This window comes from Salvelinus sp. IW2-2015, linkage group LG4q.1:29, assembly GCF_002910315.2.
Source record: "Salvelinus sp. IW2-2015 linkage group LG4q.1:29, ASM291031v2, whole genome shotgun sequence".
Taxonomy (NCBI): Eukaryota; Metazoa; Chordata; class Actinopteri; order Salmoniformes; family Salmonidae; genus Salvelinus; species Salvelinus sp. IW2-2015.
Window position 1 is genome coordinate 36,543,317 of NC_036842.1, and position 27,256 is coordinate 36,570,572.

The 27,256-nt window shown below is 46.4% G+C and overlaps 1 protein-coding gene across 8 annotated transcripts in view; it reads left to right on the forward strand.

The window, feature by feature from the left end:
• The window catches only part of nrg1 (neuregulin 1), a 165,705-nt gene that overhangs the window by 109,338 nt on the left and 29,111 nt on the right, over positions 1-27,256 (forward strand). For 2 of the 8 annotated variants that reach the window (XM_023984624.2, XM_023984623.2), the window contains exon 1: positions 9,054-10,486. The exons of the other annotated variants lie outside the window; for them this stretch is intronic. In XM_023984624.2, coding sequence (XP_023840392.1) covers positions 9,820-10,486 — 667 coding nt within the window. In that variant the 5' untranslated portion in view covers positions 9,054-9,819. Of the gene's footprint in view, positions 1-9,053; positions 10,487-27,256 lie in introns of those variants that run through there. 8 annotated transcript variants of the gene reach the window in all.

The following is a 27,256-nucleotide window of genomic DNA, read 5'->3' on the forward strand; positions in this document are numbered from 1 at the left end:
CACCACCCCCCTCCTGCTAACCCTTAGGCTGCAGAGGACAATCCGAAGACTAACGGCTCGACGAGAGAAAGCAAATGAAAGAGCGGACAAGCTTTAACCAGGGAAGAGGACAACGGCGTCAGTGTCCAATCGACACACTTCCTCATTGCCACAACCCAAACTACCCTCTTCAACTCTCAAAAGCACATTAATACCGTAATCGGCATACAGGACAGTACAGTGGAACCTTTCCTGTCAAAGGATATTCTTTCATCACGTGATCGTCTATAGCACTTACATTTTATGCTATTTTAAGAAAGACGTATTGTTGATAATAAATAAATATATGCCATCAGCCAGTTCTGTTTATCAAAATGCACAGTCATGCGAGCATACATTTTACGTATGGCGTCGTTCCCGGGAATCTAAACCCACTATTCCTGCATATGTAAAGCACTATGCTCCCTACAACTGAGCTCAGTGGACCCACACATTCATATTAGAAGGTATCTTTATTCAAAGGCACCTCGTACCTAGGACCAAACGCATGCCATGAGAGCATAGTGATTCTGACATTGACGCTATCTGCAGTGACAGACGAGAACATCGCTGCGTGAAGACAGACCAGAGAAAACCAGTCCGGCGCTGCCGAAGACAGAACAGAGAAAACAGTCGGAAGCCGTGAGGACCAGAACAGTCACGAAACAGTCGGTACTGAGGGACCAGTGAAAAGTAGACAGAAAACAGTCGCGTAGAGAACCAGAACAGAGAAACCAGTCGCGCTGTCGGCAACAGACAGAGAAACAGGCTCGCGTGGGAGACAGAACAGAGAACGCGCGTGGAGACGAACCACGAGAAACCAGTCGGCTGGAGACAGAAACAACAGAAACAGTCGGGGCTGTGCGAAGAAGAACAGAGAAACAGCCCGGCTGGAGACAGAACAGAGAAACACACGTCCGCCGAGGAGACAAGACACCAGAGGAAACAGTCCCGAGGAGACAGAACCAGAGAAACAGTCGCGTGGAGCAGAACAGAGAAAACAGTCGCGAGACACAGAAACAGAGAACACAGTCGGCGAGAAGACAGAACAGAGAAAACAGTCGCAGTGGGAGACAGACAGAAAAACAGTCGGCAAGGAAGACAGAAACCAGAGAAACCAGTCGGCCGCAGAACAGAACAGAGAGAACATCTTTCTGTCGCACAGGACTCAGCCACCAAGTATATAAACAGTCGGCGAGACCGGACATGAACAGAGACTACATACAGCTCGACCGCGCAGGATCAGAATCCCTCAAGCATTGACCCGCAGTGCGGACACCTGAGTAGAGATTCGAGTGCGTGCGCAAGCGAGTCAAGAACCCGACATAGCACGCCCCTAGTTCCTTCTCATTGCCTCCTCTAGTCTGGAAGAACACTAACATCGAGAAACAGTCGGCCGAGGACACACAAGAACAGAGAAACCATACTGGCGTCGGAAGAACCACCAACACCACGACAGAACAACAACAGTACGAGTGGCTCGAGAGAACAACGAATACAGAAACATTATCATACTGCCAGAAATGTTAGGACAGAAACAGTGCCAAAGAGCCAGAACGGTGGCCCAGGAGAACAGAACAGCTGCACCAGCGAAGACGTCTCAGGGCCAGACTAGAACGAGAGAGGAATGCTAGCCAAGCACCGCGGCCATCGCCAGACCCACGAGAACACCATCGTGCGCGCTGGCAGACAGTCTAGATCATGCAGACAAATTCCATGTCTGCGAAGAGCGAAGACAAGAAACAGAGAGGATAAAAACAGGCTAGCAGTGGATGACATCAACAGAGAGAAACGTCTGGCGCTCAGACAACAGCATCAGCAGTAGAACATCATCTACTGTCGGCGAATCAGTGAGGGAGCACAAACAGCAAGAAACATTCGCCGTGAGACCAGAACAGAAAACAGTCGGCGTGGAGACAGAATCTCTAGAAAGAGAAGCCAGTCTTGGGAGCGATGGTCGCGATAGTCAGCGACACGAAACACGTACGAGCCGAGTATGGACAGTACACAGGCCAGACAAAACCAGGTCAGGCGGAGAGAAAAAGACACCACAGCGAGTGTAGGACAAACAACAGGGACCGCTTGAGACCTATAGAGTCTAAAATCCAATATCTAAGAGAGCCAGAAACACAGTCGGCTCTGCATCATAAGCAATCTACTTAGAAAGCCTCATCTGATGAGCCAAATAAGCACATACTTCAGCTGTGCATATGCAACACTACATCACACAAGGATGTGCTAAGCACGATTCCTGAGTTGAATACTCAAACTACCAAAGATCTTGACATGGGGATATGTCTACTCCATCTACCTCGACAAATCACAACAGAAGAAGACTTAGATTTGTTATTAAAGGACGTTACACACTTCTTATTTCCACTTGATTGGTTCAGTGGCAAACCGATGCTATTGATCCCTCGTGGGGAAACACACTAACCTTACCCAACACATTGTAACCGACCCAAAAAGAGATACGCGTGAGAAACAGATGTCAACAAAAAATCTGACGAATACGAAGCATATGCATACACAACTTCACAATATGATCACCGCGACGCCAAAGCGTGGGCAAACTATCGGAGAACACTGAGACAGCCTACGACACTATCGCACCGGCGATGATGACAGACAGACCACCAGCTAAAGCGAGCAAGAAGTCTTTTCTCATCGAAATGATTCTCTGAACATTATAAGTCAATAGCGACATGACAAATTCTATAGAAAACCAGCACCATCTAAAAGACTACTGTCATGACAACCAACTGCAAGATCATCAGCAGCGCAATTATCTGGAGATTGAGAGTCATGATACATCAAAAATAAAACTAGTCAACTACGAGATCCCATAAGAGAGTCCATTATATCCAAATACTTATTCTTCTTATTTTTACACAACTCTAAGCAATAATGACTAGTCCACCTATTCTCTCTATGAGAATCTGCCAGTACTATCTATACGCCATATATGTAGGAGCCTAGCACAAACAAATCGAGTCTCTCCCTAGTGGTTCTTTTCAATAGTCCACAGCGATCGTTTTTTATGCCAAACAATATAGCGTGCCAATCTCGCAAAACATAGTATAGAAAATATCCACTCCACCACTTAGAACCTATAACGAGAATACATACTGCGCACTTAAAATTGTCTGAGTGCGCGCTTTCTGACATCTTGCCTCACCACAAAACCCACAAAAGTCACGCAAAACAGAAACAACAGTGGACACATTCAATTTGATAAAGCAATTTCTGTGCTGCAGATCTTTCATCCTTCCAGCCTCCTTTACGTAACAATGCGTGCCATTCTCAGTGATAGTCGCCATAGGGCTCAAGCCCGACCACCACTTTGAATAGCTAGCAACACAACTTCCACTCTCCAAGAAGAATAATCGTTGAGTGTTCATACAGCTCGTGACTAACACGACTAGACGAACGACATGTTTGTTAGCGTGCGTTCGAATAAGCTGCAGAAACAACTCCAATATCAATGCTGCCTCTAAATCTAAAATGAAAACGGACATCCACTACAGCCCATTAGTTACGGGTAATCCGAATTCTGTCCTCGGTTGACAGCAGGCCTAAAAAATGTGGCGCGAACTCAAAACACTCAATAAATGTTTACTTATCTCAGTGATTTACCTGACCACGTCTCCACTGCTCTTACATGCATATGATTTAGTCCTTCAATTCTCCATATTACACTATCAATGCAGAGCAGCAACCAGACAGAGGACCATAGCCTTCATTCTAAAAGTTTAACAGCCACAACAAATGAGTTTCACCGCCAGACTATATAAACATCATCGTGACAAGAGAATACCTCATCTCGAGAAGAGTATATGCGTCCGAAGCTAAACTACTACGCAGGAGTGCAGCGGACAAGACATCCCCTTTCAATTAGAAACAAAATCTACATGATTTCGAGCCCTGCGCTTTTGTCTCAACTCCCACAACATCAAGACATAGCTAGACCATTCACGACCAACGACCTAAACAACATACTGCTTCGCTATTGCGCCAGCTGACCTCCTCAGCCTCTAAGCATGATAGACAGATATAGTTTCAACAATAACCAAATTCTGACCTTATGTAGTCAGCACCCATATAGTAGCAGGCCAGGCTAAAATTACCAGACAAGATCGAATTGCACACAATGCACAATAACAACACATTCTCGAGCGCATGGACTACGCACGCATTTTACACACAACCATCCCACGGAGAGACCACATCCCAGTAGAGAGTTAGCCGCAGGGACCTTGAGTATGTGCGAGTACACTGTCAAAGACCCTATTCACTCGACTATGCACTCTGGGCTACGCAGCACAGTTATCACGACAACACAGCAATTATGCCATGTACGCTATTAAAAACATCATGCCCTCTAGACACTGTCACCGCTACCTCAAACACAGAGTCGAACTACAACGTGAGAAATTGAGAATATATGGCAAGAGCGTGTTGAAATAGTCTAGAAAATATCTCCAGCGCTAGCTACCTACTCTCCGTACATTATACCAGCCCTGGCTCCTATCGTATATTTTCAAATATACTAACGAAGAAATAAACACAACTTGAGCTAAGCCACTCTATGTATTGTTACATGTCAAGTCAGACAGTCAAGTGATAAATAATGAAAGACTGTATGAGCGTGCTGTCTATCGACCTAGCTCCACTAGCTACGCTACTTCACTCTTCCGCGTTCTCCCACTCTTGTTTTATTTCTCTTGTTGCACAGAGCACCGCGTGTGCTCTCCGGTCTTCTGAAAGCTTTTGCCGCCATCCGCACACGCCCTTTACTGGGTAAGAGTATGTACGCTCTCATTCGATCTCGCGGTTCCAAATTCTTATTAACAAGTTACCTCTTTGTGTGAGCGCCCTCGCATACCAAGCCAAACTTTTTGAACTTCGCCTGTCAATAACAATCAGGGAAATCTAATTATTAGAGCTAGCAGAAGTCATTCAGTTTTACAATTTGGATACTCCGCTAGTAGCAAGCCTCCAGTCGCAGTATCCCATTAGGTCTGCAATCAGTACATTGCACTAGATACATCCATTGCGTTTTCTACTAGTTACGTGAGTGCTTTGTATACAATACGGAAAAGCCAAGAAAGATCAAGAACGAACAGCACGCGAGGAGAGGCTCAGCACTGCACTTCACAGACGCACTTCTTCGTGACACATAGTTCCACCACACCAGTCACGAGCAGCCCTTCCTCCGTCAACAGTGCCACGGCTCAAACTGATCTCCATAATCTAATTATCACTACCTCGCACATGACGTGCGAGCTAAAGAGCGAGGAAAAGTATACGTTATTCAACCCACCTGCGTCCTTTATAAGGGCGAACAAAAGCCAATCCATCCGTTGCCACCACCTGTCACCCATTGCACAGTGCAGCCTGGCCAATAGAGCTTATGTGCCACTAGTCCCACAACATGCATAATCACTAACTATCCATCCGCCGAAGTGCGGCAGAAGAGCATGCGAAATAGCCGTTGTTCAGCCCACTGCTACTCTGCCATTTGTGCCACAGCGCCCTGTTCCACCTCCTGTATACATCCTACTTCACTATAAGACTGTGCCAAACTGTGTCAAACTATACAGCAGGACCCTGTTAGCTTATGCGTACACTACACTTTCATGCCCTCCCTGAGAGGGTCATGCCATAGAAAAAAGGTTCAGCACATTGCGCGTCTGTGATCGACGCACCTACCGACGGTCAACTTCTGCTTACGACTCCGAGCCTCATCTACTACTGACTACCATCAATTGAGCAGGTCCGCTACCATGGGCTAGCTATCTATAGTGCACATAATCTTACAATTAGTCTCTCACACTCCCTACGGACAAGAACGGAGAGAGCGACCGGAGACTCTGCACGTATCAGCTCTGTTCTGCCCTAACTTCTGCCCACGTTTTTTGTATATCAGACTCCGCTCGCAAGCCGCCACGCTTGAATTCGAATAAGCACTCAGATCGACCACACTCTCCTTTCCGTGGCACTACCAAAATCTTCCTCCTTCTTAAATATGCGAAAGTGTAGTACGAACTTCATAAATAGCAATACTTCTATCATTGAACAGCAACTCAACAGATACCCTGAGCACTTTACAGCATGTGCTAGCGAAACCCAGCCTCTTTACTTCTGGCCCAGCTGCGCTTACGTCCATCTATCTCACTGGAAAACGTGTACATATCTAAAGCTTAGTTTCACAAATTTCAATCATGGATCTCATCTCATCCTATACTTTCTATAGAAGAATAGCCTAGGCTTATACAGTTGCCGATCTAGGTACGTAATAGAGAACTCACCTTCACAAGACCATCATACATATCGATAGCATACATCGTCACGAAATAGCCCTTATAGTAGTCGACAAAATCTAGAATTGCTTCCTATTTCAACAATCGCAGGTGATGAGAGACACAAGAAACCCAACTGTATGTGCGACCCATTCAATCTGAGTGCTAGCCAGAGACACACATATCTCACACCATCGTATTCATGCCAACTGAGACTCATTCCTCCTCTTTACCAAGTACATCATCGAACCTATCTGAAGCGAGTGCTGTCAATTATGTCAGCACTTTAGCAGATTTTTATGAGCGTTCGCGAGAGATTAAAGACCGTACACGATGCGTTTTTATTTTCCTCTATTTACTAAATACTCACGTTCTCTCCTAATTGACATGAACATTCTAATCACTATTGACAGCATTCACAGCCATTGCTACAATTTTCAGGGCGGAATTTTCCACACTCCTCTTTTCTTCATTATATCCGTACTTCCAAACTATGCAGAAAATACAAAATTATACTACAGATCGTGCAACTAGCTCAAGAGAGCCATTAGCCTCAGCAACCACATAGCCAAAAGGCACAAAGCAACAGTATAGCCAAATACTGCCGTCTCTTCCAAACATATATATATCAAAGAGAAACACTACTTCTATGACGATTAATAAGAATTCGATAAAATGATATGCACAGTAAGACAACGAGCTGGACAAACACCGGTTCACTTATGTGTACCAGTTAGAGACGGAACTTAGACAAAAACCGGGTATACCACCAACAACTGTAGAGCACATCGTCTGTATACGCAGACAACCTCACCAGAGAGAAACTTATTACAAGAGAGTGAAAGACTTCACGATCATTACTTCTTATAGTGTATAAGTTGTTATATCCAATAATTGTCTATACCTGTGTGCGCGTGCCACTTCATCATCTATATAAAAATATCAACAAGACAAGGCCTTACAAACATCTTTACGTTTATGCAGACTAAGATAGAGCGTGCGAGATCGCATTTTGCTAATCTCATCAGAACCGATCTTATATCTGACAAGCTCTATCCATAGTGTGTGACCCTCCAATAGTCTTCAGCTGTGCTCAACATTTCTCATCTCCCTCTCTTTTTTTCCGGGGGGGGGGGGGGGCTTAACAGCTCACTGGGGGATTTCTCCACATCTATCTGTCGCTGCTCAGGACCGTTGGAAGATTGTGCTTAAAGCCAGACATGCAAAGTGTGGATTTTGTGAACAGTAATCCCAGCTCCTCGTGCATTGTGGCAGACGGGATTCGAGGGCCAAAGCCAATACGCCTGGGCCGTGTGACAAACTAGCCATAGGTGTAGTAAATGTAGAATGTATTTTGCCTTTCTGAGCTGTGCTCCCGAATGGTAAGAAGCTGATCTGTTGAACTGCTTCTCTGTCCCATGGATTAGCAWGATATTGTGCTTGCGATTTTACTATTCAGCCTGTCCCAAACTGTTTAACTTAAAGTAAGGTGTGGTGTGTGTGTGTGTATATAACTCAAAGTAAAGCATATGAAGAGATGGTCTATGTATATCTTGGTGTGGTAATACATGTATGAAGTAAACTGGTCCACTAAATATTAGTGTTATGGTAATGAGTGGTCTGACTTCGTAGATGGGTATCACAGTTTTATCCATCTGAAGGTACTGTAAGGAGTCCCTGTGGGAAGGGGCTCTTTTAGCGCTAATGACTTTGGGTTTAGGACTCCAGATTTAGTGGGGTTACATCCCAATCCCTTTTTTGTTTTGACTGGATTGTCCAAAGGTCAGAGGTCTAGCCTTTTTTCCCCACACAGACACGCTCCAAAGCTGAAAACATTAAGATGTGTTATATTGAATTTARATAAAAGATCACAGCATTCCAGGCTGTGAAATTGGCCTCTAGTCTGAACAATGAAGTACGTTCAGCTATGACAAAACTGTATTCATAAAGAGTGTAACTAGATGGCGATGGACCCACGACTCCCTACTGGGTTATTTTAATGGAATGTGTCTTTCTTCTGGTTTTAACTCTGATTTTAATTATTATATATACTTAAGACTTTTAATTAAAGCCCACTGGTAATGCTTTTGGCAGCATGTAATAATAGTCTGTTCATTACACACTCATTTGGATTATGATTGGTGTGACTATGTATGTTTGAATAAAATGTAGATTCTCGCACTCTTGATACACCTCGAGTCAGTTCCTCGATGGTGCCTCAACGTTGTCTTAACGTTGTCCTTTATCCCCCTGAGTCAGGCTACAAAACGCTTTGTACAGTCAGGCTACAAAACGAGTCAGGCTACAAAGCGTCGTAGCAGTAAATGTGATTTATTGAAAAATAAACAAAGTTTGGTAAATCAGGTGATTGGTATTATTTTCTTTGACAATGTTTGAAATATTACTTCAGTAATTTTTTTCCTTTCATTCACTCCAATGAAGGAAGATTCTGAGAGGAGCCATAAAACAATAGCTCCGTTCCCTTGGGACGGATCAAATGTCTGTTTCACTGGCTACCACCCCTTGACAAAAAAAACACCCTTTTGTATTAACATAATCAATGGTCCAGGGAGAGAGCGCTGGAGGGAGGGAGGGAGRGAGRGAGAGAGAGGCCAGRGCCGTCTGTTTGCCTGTGATTCGTTGCCATTCCCCCTAATTGGATCAAGTACGAACTTGCTTAGCTGTGTGCTTTGTGTTCAGACTGGTAGCAGCCTGAGAAGAGTGCGTGGACAATACCTCAGAGTAGGAGAGCCCTTGGAGAGAGGTAGAGAGAGAGAGAGAGAGAGAGAGCGAGGAGTGTAGTGGTGAGGAGGAAAAGGGGAGTGTCCTGAATTGTCTCTCCTTCCGCGATGTACGAGCGTGTTTCTCTCTCCACTAATTATCTGTTTCTCCGGCGCTGCTGAGAGGAAGGGCACCTGCTGCTCCCTGATGATTCAGCCCCTCTAGGCTGCTGCTTGAGCAGACAAACAGACCGACCGRCAGACAGACGGCATGTTGCTCCTGCCACTGCAGTGCCGGTCTGCACTGTCCCATCTGTAGCCGCATCCTGCCAATAGCGTTTACACAGCAGCCGGCTCCACTCTTCAAGTCCTCAGGTGAGTGAGCGCACTACTGGTCCTGCCCAGGAAACTGAACCACGCAAGAGATCTAAGGGAAGAAACCTCTTCGGTCTTCTACTTTTGATGTTTCTATTTCTGGACTTGTTTTCGTGTGTACACGTTTCCTGTGAGAACGCCGTGGGAGCAAACCTGTGAAGAAAAACTCTTTCCCCCCCGGTACGGAAGTCTTGTCGGTTTACTTCCCAGACGTTAACAAGGTTACCCCACACTGCCGTGAAAGCATCCTCCATCTCCCACCCAACCCCCACCACTGTGATCTGATAATGGACAACACACTTTACGATACCAGCCAGCTGCCGTGCTCTTTSAGTTGAGTACAGGCGTCCAGAGATCCTTCGGTGTGAGAGAGAGAGAAGGAGAGAGMGAGAGCACGAGGGAGGATGACTGAAGGAGTGGAGGCGGTGGACTCCTCCGCCGGGCTGGTCGTCCTTCCCAAATCAGCATCCCCCACCCTCTCCTGCACCGATCCAGGGCAAGCCCCAGAGGAGGCGGAGTCTGCAGCAGGTGGTGAGGGTGGGGAGGAGGGTGTCGATGGAGAACCAGCAAGGCCCCTGGGATTCTTGGGCTTGGCAGGGACCTGCTGTGTGTGCGTAGAGATGGAACAGGTGCGTGGTTGCCTGCGCTCAGAGAAGATCTGCATCCTCCCCATCCTGGCCTGCCTGCTCAGTCTGGCCCTCTGCACCGCCGGCCTCAAGTGGGTCTTTGTGGACAAAATCTTTGAGTACGAGCCGCCCACCCACCTGAGCCCAGATCGCAGAGGACAAGACCCCATCTATGCTGACCCCACAAGGGATCTGCCATTGTCATTTCCCCACCCCTCCCCTGTTCCCACGCCGACAAACACCACCACAGGACAGCCTGAGGTCATAGTAGAGGGAAAACCCACCGGAGTGACTCAATACACCCCTACCTCTGCATTGAGGTACCGCGCGGGCCCGGCCACGCAGCCTGKGCCCCCTACCACCCCAAAACCAGTGAGCAAGGGAAAACCAACCGCCTACTCCCAAACTACTGTGGAATCTAATGACATTATTGTCCCAAAGTTCTGTAAGTACGCCACACTTTGTAATTCCTATTTATTTTTGTTTGCTCACAGTTGACTCTTGTCTTGAGTAAATACATTACGTTTGGTCTGTGTTGTATTGAACTGTGTCACTGACACATGTAAGAGCAGAAGAATTAGACAGTTACATTAGCCTTTGTACGTTTACTCTAGAAAGGATTCTGAACTTTGGTGTTGGATTAAGACAAACGCACACCTATTAACTACAGTAAGCACCTGTCTTTTATTAAGGGAGACACATAATGTAGTCCGATGGTGCACGTCAACTGTCGGTGTTGAATTCCAACAGCATATTGAGTACCGGCAGGCAGAAAGGAAATATCCATGTGATACTATTCAGTGAAATAGTACAGTGTGCCCTACGGCAATACACAACCCAAAAAGGTCATTACCTCGACATGTTTTTGAAGCATTTAAAACGTGATGCTTTTCCTATTGTGCAACTCTATGCTGAGAATAATAGTGTCTGTTGCTTAGCCCTCCGTGACTAAGCTTCCGAAGAATTACCAGCCTGTGTGTGTAAGTAACAGGAACTTCCTTTTCAAAACCACTCCAGGCAGTTAGTGCTAATAAGATAAAACATTAGTTGCTACTGCATAAACATGTCCCTTACCATAGATGTCCCTTACCATAGCTGTCCCAAACACCACATCCGATGCAGTATACCATCGTGATACCATGCTGGTTCTTATTTCCCTTAGCATCTCACCAAACAGAATGCATATGTTCTCGTCTGCATATTTGAAATCAGCCCATGTTGACCAGGAAGTGAGCAGCCAAAGGGCCCCCAATGCTACCCGCCTCATGATTTCCAGTAATTTCCAGAAAATATGAAAAATCAATAGCTGATGATGCACGACTTCCTACAACTAAATGCTGCGGTGCAGTGGGACTTCCTCCTGCCAGGCCGGAGCTCCATTTCAAGGTCAGAGCCTGCTGGAGACTAATTGATTCCCCCTCTATCTCTGAGCCACAGAGAAAGACAATCCCAGTAATGCTATCTGACTGCTAAGCGGCTCTCTACCATGACTTTGCAAGCCGCCGAGTTATAACTAGTGGATTGCTGCCAGACTCTACCGGTACTTTTGTCCTCATGCAGCTTTATTCCCTGTTCCCCGTGAGATTTTCATTGAGGCTGTCCTCATTTCAGTCAGGTTGATGGTATTTATATTTGAGCTTTGGCTGGTGTGGCTGTGGGTCTGAGTCTACGGGGTGGTTGTGGGTCTGAGTCCTACGGGGGAGGGGGTCTGAGTCTACGTGGGGGTTGGGTCTGATGTCTACGGGAGGGGGGGGGTCTGAGTCTACGTGTGGGTCTTGAGTCTACGGTGGTGTGTGGTCTGAGTCTACGGGGTGTGTGGGTCTTGAGGCTACGGGGTGGTGTTGGGTCTGAGTCTACGGGGTGTGTGGGTTCTGAGTTCTACGGGTGGTGTGGGTCTGAGTCTACGGGGTGGTGTGGGTCTTGAGTCCTACGGGGGAGGGGGGAGGGTCTGAGTCTACGTGGGGGTGTGGTCTGAGTTCTACGGGGAGGGCTGTGGTCTGAGTCTACGTGGGTGGGTCGGTTCGGGTGTTGGGTCCGGTTACGGGAGGGGAGGTCCTGAGTCTACGGGCTGTGTGGGTTGTGGTGTGGCTGAGTCTACAGGGTGGTGTGGTGTCTGAGATCTACGGGTTGTGGGTCTGAGTCTACGGGGAGGGGGGGTCTGAGTCTACGGGGTCGAGGGGGGGGTCTGAGTCTTACTGTGGCGTAGGTGTGGGTCTGAGTCTACGGGGTTGGTGTGGTCTGAGTTCTACGGGTGGTGTGGGTCTGAGTCTACGGGGGAGGGTGGGTCTGAGTCTACGGGGGAGGGGGGGGTCTGAGTCTACGGGTGGTGTGGGTCTGAGTCTACGGGGTGTGTGGTCTGAGTCTACGGGGTGGTGTGGGTCTGAGTCTACGGGGGTTGGGTCTGAGTCTACGGGGGGGGGGGGGGTCTGAGTCTACGGGGTGGTGTGTCTGAGTCTACGGGGTGGTGTGGGTTCTGAGTCTACGGGGTGGTGTGGTCGAGTCTACGGTGGGTGGGGGTCTTGAGTCTACGTGGGGTGGGTCTGATCTACGGGGTGTGTGGGTGAGCTATCGTGGGTAGTCTACGGGGTGGTGGGGGGTCTGGTCTACGGGTGGTGTGGGTCTGAGTCTACGGGTGGGGGGGTCTGGTCTACGGGTGGGTGGGTCTAGAGTCTGTTGGGGTGGGGATCTGAGTCTACGGGGGAGGGGTCCTGAGTCTACGGGGTTGGTGTGGGTCGAGTCTACGGGGTGGGTGGGTCTGAGTCTACGGGGTGGTGTGGGTCTGTAGTCTACGGGGTTGTGGGTCGTGGTAGGGGAGTGTGGGGTCTGAGTCTAGCGGGGGAGGGGGGGGTCTGAGTCTACGGGGTGGTGGGGGTCTGAGTCTACGGGGTGGTGTGGGTCTGAGTCTACGGGGTGGTGTGGGTGGAGTCATCGCGGGGGTGTGGGTCTGAGTCTACGGGTGGTGGGGTCTGAGTCACGGGTGGTGTGGTCTGAGTCTTACGGGGTGGGTGGGTCTGATCTACGGGGGTGGTGTGGGTCTGACGTCTACGGGGGGGGGGGTCTGAGTCTACGGGGAGGGGGGGGTCTGAGTCTACGGGGTGGTTGTGGGTCTGAGTCACGGCGGTGGTGTGGGTGAGTTATCGGGGGAGGGGGGGTCTGAGTCTACGGGGAGTGGGGGGGTCTGAGTCTAAGGGTGGTGTGGGTCTGAGTCTACGGGGTGGTGTGGGTCTGAGTCTACGGGTGGTGTGGTCTGAGTCTACGTGGGTGTGATGTGGTGTGTCTGAGTTACGGGTGGGGGGGGTCTGAGTCTACGGGTGGTGTGGGTCTGAGTCTACGGGGGTGGTGTGGGTCTGAGGTCTACGGACGTGGTTGGGTCTGAGTCTACGGGGTGGTGTGGTCTGAGTCTACGTGGGGGTGGGTCTGGTCAGGGTCGGTGTGGGTCTGAGTCTACGGGGTGAGGGGGGTCTGAGTCTACGGGGTGTGGGTCTGGGTCTGAGTCTACGGGGTAGGGGGGTCTGAGTCTACGGGTGGTGTGGGTCTGAGTACTAAGGGGTGGTGTGGGTCTGAGTCTACGGGGGAGGGGGGGTCTGAGTCTAGCGGGGTGGTGTGGGTTGAGTCTACTGGTGTGTGTGGGTCTGAGTCTACGGGTGGGTGGGCTGATGTCTACGGGTGTGGTGGGTCTGAGTCTACGGGGGGGGGGGGGTCTGAGTCTACGGGGGAGGGCGGGGGGTCTGAGTCTACGGGGGAGGGGGGGTCTGAGTCTACGGTGGTGTGGGTCTGAGTCTATTCGGGTGGGTGGTGGGGAGTACTAGGGGAGGGGTCTGAGTCATACGGGGTGAGTGTGGGGTTCTGAGTCTACGGGGTGTGGGTCTGAGTCTACGGGGTGTGTGGTGGTCTGAGTCTAACGGGGTGGTGTGGGTCTGAGTCTACGGAAGGAGGGGGGTCTGAGTCTACGGGGGTGTGGGTCTGATCTACGGGTGGAGTGGCTGAGTCTACGGAGGTGGTGTGTCTGAGTCTAACGGTGGGAGGGGGGTCTGAGTTTAACGTGGAGGGGGTCTAGTCTACGGCGGGGGTGGTCTGAGTACGGGGTGGTGTGGTCTTGAGTCTACGGGAGGGGTGTGGTCTGAGTCTACGGGGGAGGGGGGGGGGTCTTGAGTCTACGTGGGTGGAGTTGAGTCTACGGGGATGGGGGACGTCTGATTCTGGTGTCTACTAGGGGTGGTGTGGTCGTGAGTCTACGTTGGGGCGGGGGGTCTGGATCTACGGGGGAGGGGGGGTCTGAGTATACGGGGGGGGGTGTTGAGTTACGGGGACGCCCGTGGCGGTTGGGTCTGTTCACGGGGAGGTGTGGTCCTGAGTCTACGGGGGGTGTGGGTCTGAGTACGTGGGGGTGTGGTCTGAGTTACGGGGAGGGTATGTGGGTTTATTGGTGGTTTGTCTTGTAGCTTTTTGTTTTTGTATTTTTCTGTATTTTTTTTTTTATGGAATGGGGTGGGGGGGTGGGGGGTGGGTGGGGGTGAGGTTAGGCTACGTGGGGTTCTGAGTCTAGGGGGTTGGTGTTGTCTTGGGAGTTGGGGGAGATGTTTGTGGTTCTTTGTGGCTTCCTTCCCTAGGTGCATTTCCTCATGCAAATTAGTCTCCAGAGTAATTAATTCACACTTGACGATTGTTCACTGATGTGCCTTGAGATCTAGAACTAGTGATGGTTACCATACACAGCTGGCCAAATCCTAACTTGAGAAATATGCACGTAACTCAAACTTATTTTTTTGGGGGGGGGCCTTATGCCTTGATGACAATAGATAACTCATTAGCATTGTAAATAAGAATTTGTTCTTAACTGACTTGCCAAGTTAAATAAAGGTTAAATAAAAAAATAAAAAATGCTTGTTCCACCACAGCGATGGCACATTTTAGAAATTGAAAGACCAATGTAGCGTGTCTGCTTCATATGCGCGCATTAGTAAAATCAAGGGCTGCTCTGAGGCAAGACACACTCCCCTTTTTAAGCTGCATGATCAATTGTTCGGGCTTTAAATTGGAAATGTGATCGCCTGCTTTGGTAATCTCAGACCTAATCAATACCAAGAAAGCAGGTCAGCTGTCCTACCAGGAAGCATGAGAAAAGTGATAGTGATTCGTATTTGCCTTCGACACATTGAGCAAATTAGAAAACGTGAAGGAAGCTAACGAATATGCCAATACGGATGCCATGTCAGTCTGTGGAGGTGTATCAAAGTTGTCTGCCAGACATTCCTAAATGACTGCATGTGTGTATGAGACCACCTACAACACACCTGTAATTGTTCTGCAAAACCTTTCACTGAAAAGAAAGTATTAATGACTCAATGTTTGATGTACATGGCATGCTCCGCTGGTTGACTATACCGTTACAATACAATYGATGCTTCCTCTTTTATCTAATGTTCAAATGCACTTCCTTTCCCCAGTGGATGTTTCCTAATAGCAATTYGTTTGGGTTTGGGCTGAAATGTTTGGAACTACTCGTTTTTGTCTTCATCCCATTGTCACAATTCCCTTGCTAATTTGGTTTAGCCTTCTTAAGTTAAAGTAACTTCTTCACTCGAGTTCTGTATAATTTAGTTATTTCTATTAAATATGACTTTTCTCAGCAAAACTCTGCTTTGGAGTGCATTCACAGAACAGAAGGGTCTCGGCCTCGCTTTGACAGATAACACCCATACGCACCCAGTGGTCCTTCCTGTTCTAGAAAGCCCCTTCAGCTATCTTCTCAACACAGTCTCATCAGGAAACAGTGTATTTACAGTAACACAGCAGAAAATRAATCTCAAGCCAAGCTAATGAGTTATTCCCCATAGAGGCCAGAACTCWGTAGGTATAGGAAGCCATCTTGTATTGAGAGAGCCAAATACAGACTTTTGCAGTATGTATTTTCTGTTCCCATTTCCACATGAATCATTGTGGCTCAYAGAGAAGAGCTGATATACCACGATGTCCCCCTCCGTGATCAGAATGCTGAGCTTAACAGGCTCCTGTAGTGTTCATTGTTCGATATATACTGTTCTCCATGTATCCCACTGAGATTTAATGTTAATTAGAAACTAGGTGGTTTGAGACCTGGATGCTRATTGGCTGAAAGCCGTGGTATGTCAGACCGTATACCATGGGTATGACAACATTTATTTTTACTGCTCTAATTACGTTGGTAACCAGTTTATAACAGCAATAAGGCACCTCGGGGGTTTGTGGTATATTGCCAATATACCACGGCTAAGGGCTGTATCCAGGCACTTCGCATTGYGTCGTGCGTAAGAACAGCCCTTAGCCATTGTATATTGGCCGTATAGCACAAATAGGCATGGTTACATTACGTAATATAATGAATGTTAATGACATGAAGTGGAAGAACTGGAAGAGGGAGTGTGGAGAGGAAGAAGTGGGTCTAATAAAAAGTAGTTGCATTTCATATGACCACTGTGAGATGGGGATTACTTTTCATAATTCAATGGCACCAGGGTATTAGTTAGTTTCCACTGAGCTAGTTTATAAGTTGGCCTAAACTCAGCTCCATATCAACAAGCTTCATTACTTTACTGATCTGCTGAATAGCCACAATTCAGCCTTTTTATATTCAAAGTCTTTTATATTCAAAGTTACAAAATATGGGCACTTTAACCTGGGTGGAGTTTTGCAGTTTTTCTCGATTTCAAACAGAAATAGTGTTGGGTGCTGCCTCCCSGACATTGCTCTTCAGTCTTTGTGTGCTCTACAATGACCTTAAGATATGATGTTTGGCTGAAATTGGTAATATTAGTCTTCCCTAACCTAGGCAGTGATTTGATTTGACTTTCTCCTTGACTTAAAATTGGATGTCAATAGCAAAACGTAGTATAAGTTTTAGTACGATGATAAACCAGTGGTACTGTGATGAAGCTACACCTCACAGGACCATCCATCACATCTTTGTTCTCTAGTATTAGAGATTACYAGTGGTACTGGCAGCTTGCAAAAACAAGTTATCCAGATCTACCTCTTACATTTGTCATTTAGCAGACACTCTTATCCRGAGCAATTGGGGTTAAGCGCTTTGCTCAAGGGCACATTGACAGATGTCTCACCTAGTCGGCTCGGAGATTCAAACCGGCAACCTTTCAGTTACTGGTTTATCGCCCTTAACCGCTAGGCTACCAGCCGCTGTCACACCATTATCATTATATCCCAAACATAGCAATTAGTGAGTTGTCAGCTCATACTGAATAAACAGTAAACGGCTTTCATTCTGTTGGCAATCCAGATGTCTCCATCTGAGATATCAATGGGCTCTTCCCACCATTTTAGAATGGTAACGTCACAGTTGCCATTGTGTGTCTCTGACACGTTATACTGTAATATTCTGGATGAGTGTCCTACTTAAATTATAAAGCGCTGAGGAGGAGTGGGAAAATGAGACAACTTATTGTATTCATAAAAGTTACTGAAAACAGAATAAATAACATCTTATATTTCTGCCGTTTTATCTCTTCTCTGATGTTTTGATGAATAAATGATCTTAGATAAGTTCCATCAATGTTTCCTTCAGCCGGCCCTCTCCACGTTGCTCTCCACTCTCTGCTTTACTGTGCTCTTATCGTTAGSKGGCTCACATGGACGTAATGTCAATGTTTCCTTCAGCCGGCCCTCTCCACGTTGCTCTCCACTCTCTGCTTTACTGTGCTCTTATCGTTAGGTGGCTCACATGGACGTAATGTCAATGTTTCCTTCAGCCGGCCCTCTCCACGTTGCTCTCCACTCTCTGCTTTACTGTGCTCTTATCGTTAGGTGGCTCACATGGAAGTAATGTCGATGTTTTTGCAAATTAAAGTCCCTCTTTATCAGCTTGGATACTCATCTAAAGAAATATCCACAGTTGGGCGGCAGTGGGGCAGCAGGTAGCCTAGTGGTTAGAGCGTTGGGCCAGTAACCGAAAGGTTGCTGGATCGAATCCCTGAGCTGGCAAGGTAAAAATCTGTCATTCTGACCCTGAACAAGGCAGTTAACCCATGGCCCCCGGTAGGCCGTCATTATAAATAAGAATTTGTTCTTAACTGACTTGCCTAGTTAAATAAATAAAAATAAACAGTGCATTGTGTTTAATTAACGTAATTGGAATAATCAACCAAAGGAAACTTTTATCATAATTTTTATAGTTGACTCTGAGGCTGACTATCTGCAGGGGTTCTCAAATTACGGTAAAGGTATATACCATATGCCAGAAATATACGATTTATTTATTCTGTTTCCATTAAATTTATATAACTTTACATATTGTAGTCTCATTTTTCCACTCCCCAGAGATTTATAATTAAGTAGGACACTCATCAAGAATATTACACTGACTCATTTAGCGGAAATCCTCTTGCAGTCTATTGGTGAATCTCCACGAGAGCCTGTTCATTTATTCCTCAACAATGGGAGATGTTTGTTAACATGCTAATCAGTGGCTCTGCACTGTGGTGACTGATTTTAAATGACATGCAAAAGGCTGATATTATTTCCTAGAGGAAGWCCACTGGCTCGTATGGCATGCAGGGTTTGGGTGTAAGGTTTGGGTGTAGATCATCTTTTAAAAGATCTTGCAGTGGCCTGACAATAGCTCATCCCCCTCTCCTCAGGGGCCAGCAGCTCTCTCTCTCGCTGGCCTATAAAGGCCTGCTTTGTATGTGTGGTCTTGCAGCAGCCATTCTCACCGCCACCAAGCCCCATCTGCAGAGCTAATTAGATGTCATGGCCAGGATGTATATCTTGTGGGATGCCATGGGAATGCATTAGAACGAGATGCATGTTGCCACTGACACAATCCCTCTGTCCCTTCAGCCGGAAGCCTCCATGACATCACAAGCTGAAGGTGTGACATATTCTACCATGTCTTAAGTGTGAATAAATTCTCCTGCCGCTGTGCAGACAGCAGCGTGCTTTCGACCAATGCAAATTGGCATGCCGAGAAAATGCAGTGATTCCTTTATGACTATGAAATTTGGTATAATAGCCAACAAGCAGATTGAGTCAATGTAAACCAACAGTGTCTTAATCAGTTTGCTTTTATCCATTTAATAGCCCTCTCTTTTGTATTTTATTTGATMTTTTATAAACAATCAAAAACGTACACATATGGCCCTCTGTCTTTTTACGAGGGTGTTGAGCATTGTGTTTAATGGTCCAGTATACAACCAGGTATCGAGAGGGAGCATTTGAATGGGGTTAAGGGGTTAATGAATGAATTATTATAATGGCGAAAGGTCATCTGAGGCRACAGCATCTAATTTAATTAGGCTAAGATGAAGTGACAGCTGGGCAGTTCTGCCATCGATGAAGGTACCGCTGCCATTTTCCATTCAAAATGGATGACTGTAATGGCTCTCTCTGTGCGTTCCTTCGCCCCATTAAGTGACTCAGCAAATACTAAAACAGCCTCTCTTCCAGGTCCTCCTCATTGAAATGCCTCTCCTGTGTCTGTCCATTTAGGAACCCTCCGGTTTGGATGACGTTGCTACAAATCAAATAAGCTCCTCCCACTTCTGAATTACGGAAATTCTACTTCCGAAAAAGTGTAAATTCATTTTTTGAGGTTCTAGAACTTACAACGTTGGTTCCTTTCCGTGATTTAATACTTAATTGCTGATGAAAGTGCATCCGTTGTGCTGTTTATCAAACAAGGTCCATTACCTAATGATGTCCCATCTGGTTGGCCTCTACGCTGAACCTGAGGTAATACCAGAAATCCCCATCCTCAATCCTGAGTGCCTTTTTAGCTGACGGATAGAAAAGGCTCTCTGGATATTGCTCAGAGGTGTTGTGAAAATCTCATGCGGTGTCTACCCTAAATAATKAATACATAGGTCAGCTACAAGAGGGTTTAAAACCAACTGTCTACATAGAAACCAACTGTGTCTGGCAGGAAGACGTATTGTATTTAGGACAAATCTGTGAAAAGTTCTCACGACTGGATCTTTTTTTGGGTTCAGCTGTCATGCAACTGTAAATATTAGATTCTGGGCTTTTCCCCAAGGCCTTTCCCCCCACCCTCTGTTCAAGCTAATTAAATGGGAACACATTTCAGGTCTGTACCCAGACCTTATGATTTATCTCACCTATTTAGCACTACATGAACCAATGGTAAGACATGGGCTTGGATGAGCATCTAGAGACAATGGTCTTCAAATGTACTCAATAACATAGCTTCTGAAGGACTTCTGATTGTCACCAAATCCTTGACCATAAGAAATAGAATCTATCAGCTACTGTGATATGTCAGCAAAAAGACCATGGAAAACCTCCATCGCTGTACCTTTGTCATAAACTTGGTTTCAGACTATAGTACTTGTATTTCCACCTTCAGTGTTGCCAGTAAGAGACAAATGGCTCAGGTGTGGAATGCAACCGTAAGCAATCTGGTTTGGATCCCTCCTCGTGCCAGACTGTCCTCTGGGATCTGACCGTAGTGGCTCCACTGGGTGTGGCCCTGTCACTAAGACCGATGGCCACACGTTGTTTAGCCCAGTTTCATTCTCAAGCCATTTTGTCGTATTGGACTCTGGCCAACAGCCCAGTGTATCATGTCAGTTTCATTATTGCCTCTTGTGAACATGTCCTTTCCCACCATAGTCTCCTTGCACATCCCCGTACATTCATACAGTTTTCACATGACTGCAGTGCTGTTAACTCCACACACTACTGAAGTGTTTTGGCAACGATTTAGACTATGCTACTGTAACAATGTGTCTCACTGGGGCCTGTATGAAATGCACTCTGACATAAAGATGACAAAATATCGCAGAGTTTGCATCCGTTGCAGAGCCACCATAAAAAATAAGACATTAAAATGCCAATAAATACCATGAGTAACATTATCGGTGATTATAGTGAGACGGTAAAACCACTAGGGTAGTTTATTACAGAGCTAAACTCCATCAGTCTCTCTCTCATCTATACCCTTGTCAGAGAAGCTGAGTGGATGAATCACTCAGTCTGTTTGTCTGAAAGACTCACACGCAGATTCAAGGCGTAAAATGGAAACTATCATTAGCTATGCTTGGCGGAACCTGTTGAGACGACGTGATGTTACAACGCCGAATTCTGACACACCGGTGAGTGGAGTTTAATGACAAGCCCTTTCTGTGTAATAGCCCACTGCTCACCGTAACGGTTGGCGTGTCCTTATTTGTAGGGGCAGGATAGCTGTGCAGACAGAGGACAAACTGTCCAAGGTTAGTACTGTGCTGTGTGTGATCCCTAGTCTTCCCACTCCTACTGTGCTCTGTTGGGCTCCTTCCCACCTTGTTGATGAGCTTTGTGCTAATTCCCCATACGAGTTGCCTCAGTGCCCACAACACCTGTGGAGAAGACACGGATATTAAGTCTCTCCGGTGCCGTTGTTGACCGTCTGACGACTCCTCTGGAGCACTGGCTCSTTATTCTCTTTCCTTTACAGTCGTGCCTTTTCTTTTTATCTGTTAACTCCTTAACCTTYTTATTTTGAAGTGTGGATTCAGTATATAGCACATTAATGAGTCAGAAGTTGCCTGTGAACACAAAAAGGCCTCAAGGAAATCCTTGAAGACACGATGTGGTGTACGTACCGGAGTTTTAAGCATCAAATTAAGTGTCACTCAGTTGAATGATGCAGGCATACTCGTATAATGCAAGCCGGACTCGTATAATTTCATGCCAATTACTTTTATCATCATTTCTGCCTGACAAATCTGATTTGCCTCCATGTTTAATCAGTTTCTGTCAATTAAAGTGAATAAAGTGAAGACTCTATGGATTCTATGTTTAGAGACGGATGAGAGCGAGTCAGTTTTGAATTTTGATTCATTGCATTGTTGGATGCAGACATGATGCACACGCAATCTTATTAGGCTAATAAATAAAAATGCTATTCCTTCCTTGTTTGGCAGACAACACTGATTCAAGAGGGCTAAACCGGGGTGCTAATGGAAAATTTATTCTTATTGGTTTAGACATTCACTGAGTGTACAAAACATTAGGAACACCTTCCTAATATTGAGTTGCACCCCCCTCTTTTYCCCTCGGAACAGCCTCAATTCGTTGGGCCATGGACTCTGCAAGGTGTTGAAAGCGTTCCACAGGGATGCTGACCCATGTTGACTCTAATGCTTCCCACAGTTGTCAGGTTGGCTGGATGTCCTTTGGGTGGTGGACCATTGTTGGAAAACACGGGAAACTTTTGAGCGTTTTAAAAAATCCAGCAGCGTTGTAGTTCTTTACATAAACCAAGCCTGGCACCTACTACYATACCCCGTTCAAAGGCACTTAACTTTTGTCTTGCCCATTCACTCTCTGAATGGCACACAATCCATGTCTCTGCTGTAACCAAGAAGCTTGATCTTGACATCTAGCCACTTAGCTAGCAAGTTAGCGTAGCTGGAGTGCTGAGCTGGATATAATTAGACTTCTTATATAGTTGTACTTAACGCTATAGCAATAAGCAGTGGCGTAGCACCCCTCCCCCCTAAACAGTATTGAAAATCATACCGTCCAGTATATACGGTATATCGCCCAAGTCTATACAGTATGTGTGAGGTTGTACAATAGGTGAACAGCCCCAGTGAGGCCAACGTGAATAAACAATGCCCAGGTAACCAACCACAAGCAGTGTGAAGTCAGGGATGACACAGACTTGACGGCAGTCGAGGAAAAACCTTTTCATGCGTCATGGACAAAGGCGGTGTCTGTAAAGCTTGATGAGCTTTTGGTGAATGATGCCTTGTTTTAAACCTTGGTATGTTTCAAACCTTTATAGTTATATACGCCGCCACAGTGATCTTCTACAGAATCTCATGGAGGTTATTAAAGTACTTCAGAATTTACATTTGACCATCAGGGATTTTACACTCGCTTGTCTTTGCTTTGTTGTCCTTCCTGAAACGTGACCGCCGTGAAGCTTTGACCTTGACCTTTCACATGTCAGTGGCAAAACTGTTCYGAACACTCTCCTTGTGCGTGGTAGATATGTGGAGTTGGGCTTAATGGTGGCATAGCCCTGGTGTGGTAACGATAACGGTCACTCAGGTTTATTGTCTGGCATAAAGCTCCATCTGATGTTGAGCCACGTTTGGCATTAGCATTTGTCCATGGTCATGGGTCCGTTTTATTGCCTTTCTCTGGATGTCCACAGTAGCCCATTGATTGACATGATGACATTAGACTCAGCCACACAGCTATGAACATCTCCTGGCTTGGCTTTCTTGTGGGGTTGACACAGAACATGGGCAGCACAATTATTTGTGTGTCCCTAGTCATTTTTTACACTACGTGTTTATACATTAAAGCGGGAGAGGGCATTTTGTGCATTTATGCTGCACTTGCATGCCCTTGAAATGGTAATCTTGTTATTTATGGTACACTGCCTAATGTAAAGGATCATGTGTAGTTAGAAACTGAGGCAATCTGAATTCTCCAAGGCCTGTATGGTATTATTCTACATGATTTCCCCCCTCTCCCATGTAACTATACCCCAGGTTGTTGCTGTAAATGAGAATGTGTTCTCAGTCAACTTATCTGGTTAAATAAAGAGTTAAATWAAAATAATCATAAGGAGGTAACAAGGGCACTTGTTGATAAAAGCACTCCATCATCCTCCATAGTGGACTTCGCTATTTTTCAATAAATTAGTAAGGTTCTGTTTTAACATTTTATCCATATGCTTCATTCTGTTGCTGTTATGAATGTGCAAGGAAGATGTACAAAGCCAACGAGTAACCGTTGACTTGACCACAAGAAATTAAAGTATGGATATGGCTTTGAATTTTTCAAGGAGAATTATGATTTAATGTTTCTTTTCAGTTTTGTGAAGGAAGATGTACCCTCAGGTCTTAGTGTTTTAGATTTTAAAGCTGCAATATTTTACTTTCTGGGCGACCCGACCAAAATTCACATAGAAATGTGTGTTATAGATCTGTCGTTCTCATCGAAAGCAAGTCTTAAGAAGCGGTAGATATATTCTTTATGTGCTATGCTTCCCGTTGTACACTAGCTTCAAACAGCTGAAAAATATTTTKGGTTATRGAAAAATATTTCACAGCGGTTTAGATTGTACAATGATTCTCTACACTATACTTGCTCGTTTTGTCACACAAACTGAAATTAGGCAAAATATTAKCATTTTAGTAACCTGGAAATGGCGGAGCGATTTCTGTGTAGTGCATCTTTAAGTGGAAGATTCGTGAACAGATGCCGTTCCTAGTTTTATTGCTGCACGCCCAGCAGTCCTCAATCAATAGGTACAGAGATATATATTATTACTCATGTTTTCTTCCCCCGTGTGCATCACTCACTTGATTTTAAATCTGTATGTGTTCAGGGGCCCACGCACAACGAAGTACATTTTGATTGTCTGAATTTCTTTCATCAAACACAGCCTCTTAAATGAAGTCCCCTGTCACTCCATTTCCACAATCCCCTCATGGTTCTTCCTCCATTACCCTGTTGTTTTTCAACTGAAAGTAAGTGCTGGAAAAGTTCATCATTAAAATCAAAGCTCCATGAAACAAACTTTTATTATWAAAAAAWTAAWAAAWAAATGTACAACTTTATTTGCAATAATTCTTGGCTTCAGATCAGCTCATTCAGCACCGAATGCCCCCAATGCAACTCTTCCCAATTTGCTGTAAATGAGAATGTGCTCTCAATCAACTTAATTGGTTCAATAAGAGTAAAGAATCATCATCATCATCATCATCATGATAAGCTAGGTCTGTGACCATAGACCATTCATTTCCGTGAAATCCTCTTACTCCGGTTTCAGTGTTGTCACATGACCCTAGTCTAATCCATCTCAGGGCTAGGGATGGAGGATAGGGACGGACAGTGGGTGTCARTCAGAMCGTGGACCAGAGGAGGATGGAGGACAGGGACGGACAGTGGGTGTCAGTCAGACCGTGGACCAGAGGAGGATGGAGGACAGGGACGGACAGTGGACCAGAGGAGGATGGAGGACAGGGACGGACAGTGGACCAGAGGAGGATGGAGGAAGGGACGGACAGTGGGCACATGGAAGGAGGATGGAGGACAGGGACGGACAGTGGAAGCCAGAGGAGGATGGAGGACAGGGACGGACAGTGGACCAGAGGAGGATGGAGGACAGGGACGGACAGTGGACCAGAGGAGGATGGAGGACAGGGACGGACAGTGGACCAGAGGAGGATGGAGGACAGGGACGGACAGTGACCAGAGGAGGATGGAGGACAGGGACGGACAGTGGACCAGAGGAGGATGGAGGACAGGGACGGACAGTGGACCAGAGGAGGATGGAGGACAGGGACGGACAGTGGGCCAGAGGAGGATGGAGGACAGGGACGGACAGTGGACCAGAGGAGGATGGAGGAAGGGACGGACAGTGGACCAGAGGAGGATGGAGGACAGGGACGGACAGTGGACCAGAGGAGGATGGAGGACAGGGACGGACAGTGGACCAGAGGAGGATGGAGGACAGGGACGGACAGTGGAACCAGAGGAGGATGGAGGACAGGACGGACAGTGGACCAGAGGAGGATGGAGGACAGGGACGGACAGTGGACCAGAGGAGGATGGAGGACAGGGACGGACAGTGGACCAGAGGAGGATGGAGGACAGGGACGGACAGTGGACCAGAGGAGGATGGAGGACAGGGACGGACAGTGGACCAGAGGAGGATGGAGGACAGGGACGGACAGTGGACCAGAGGAGGATGGAGGACAGGGACGGACAGTGGACCAGAGGGAGGAATGGGAGGACAGGCGACAGTGGACGCAGAGGAGGATGGAGGCCAGGGACGACAGTGGGACCAGAGGCCTACTGGAAAGAGATTCTTGTACTCATCAGTTATAGTCAGGCCTGTAGATCAAGTCGGGATTTCAACCTAATCCAGAGATGGCAAAGAGTGATGGGATTGGTTCTCAAAATGTTCTTAACATTTTTGGTGATGGGCATGTTAATGCACGTTTTGGGAGCGGGAGAGGCTAGAGTCCTGACATCATCATCATGCAACAATGGTGGACCTGGACAACCTCTCTAGCCCATGCATGACTCACGGTGATGCATTCAAACAGTCCCACATCAAACCCAAGATCAAGGTTAGCATGTCCTTTGAWCCCAGGATGTTAGACTGAAACTAACTGAATCCTAAGTTTCTGCCTACAAGCAGAGATTACAACACTGTATATATACATAATATGACATTTGAAATGTCTTTATTCTTTTGGAACTTTTGAATGTGTAATATTTAGAATTTAATTTGTTATGTATTTGACTAGCTTTGGCTATGTAAACATATGTTTCCCATGCCAATAAAGCCCTTAAATTGAATTGATTATATATGAAGGATGTAAGTGGCCAGCCATATTTTAAGATTTCCCTTCAGCCTTGAGACAAGTTTGCTCAATGACAATATAGATTAGCATTTAAAGACCATTAAAGATCTTCCTGTAATGGTCAGTTTTTACTTTGGAGCCAGGGTTAATTAATTACTACTGCAAAGGTGGCCACTTAATCATTGACAGRAATATTTTAAGGCAAATCAATACCCTTGCAATACTTTCCCTCTTGGCTCAGCTACTGTAGTCCCTAATTATCATACAAGTATCTTCAAAGTGTCTCTCGGTCTCTCTCAGGGCTTTGGAAGTGACCAAATGCGTAGTTTTACAAAGGGCATAGTCATGGGGGGGATTTAAGATACACGGTAGAGCAAAGCTATCCACTTAGTCTTTGACAGTTTCAGGTTCGGTCACTCCCATCTACGATTGAACAATTCTGGAAATGTTCCCAGTTGGATGATGCCCCTCCTGCTTATTCCTTAATTATTCTGGGAATCATCCAACCGGGATTTCTGAAAAACCTGAAATCTAGTTGTAAAATGGAGATTTTCAGGAATGTCGATTGTCATCCTTCACAGCCTTTCTTCCATTTATATCCATTGCTGAGTCTAGACGATACAGGGCATACAAAACCCCCAAGCTGAGTAACCATCAAACTGCTCCTCTTCCCAATGCCTTCCTCTGGGCTCGTCCCCAGCTGACTCTGTAGACTCCCGTTGGTTTTTCAGAGCCGTCCTTTTGTTCAAATCTGTCAAGTCAGGGAGGCCTCAGTATGTTTAAACAGGAAGCAGCGCTGTGTGGAGGCCCCGGGGCCAGAATAAAGAGAGCAATCAGGTTGGCCGGTCTCCCTAATGACTCAACAGCTTGCCGGTAGAAGAGCAGCC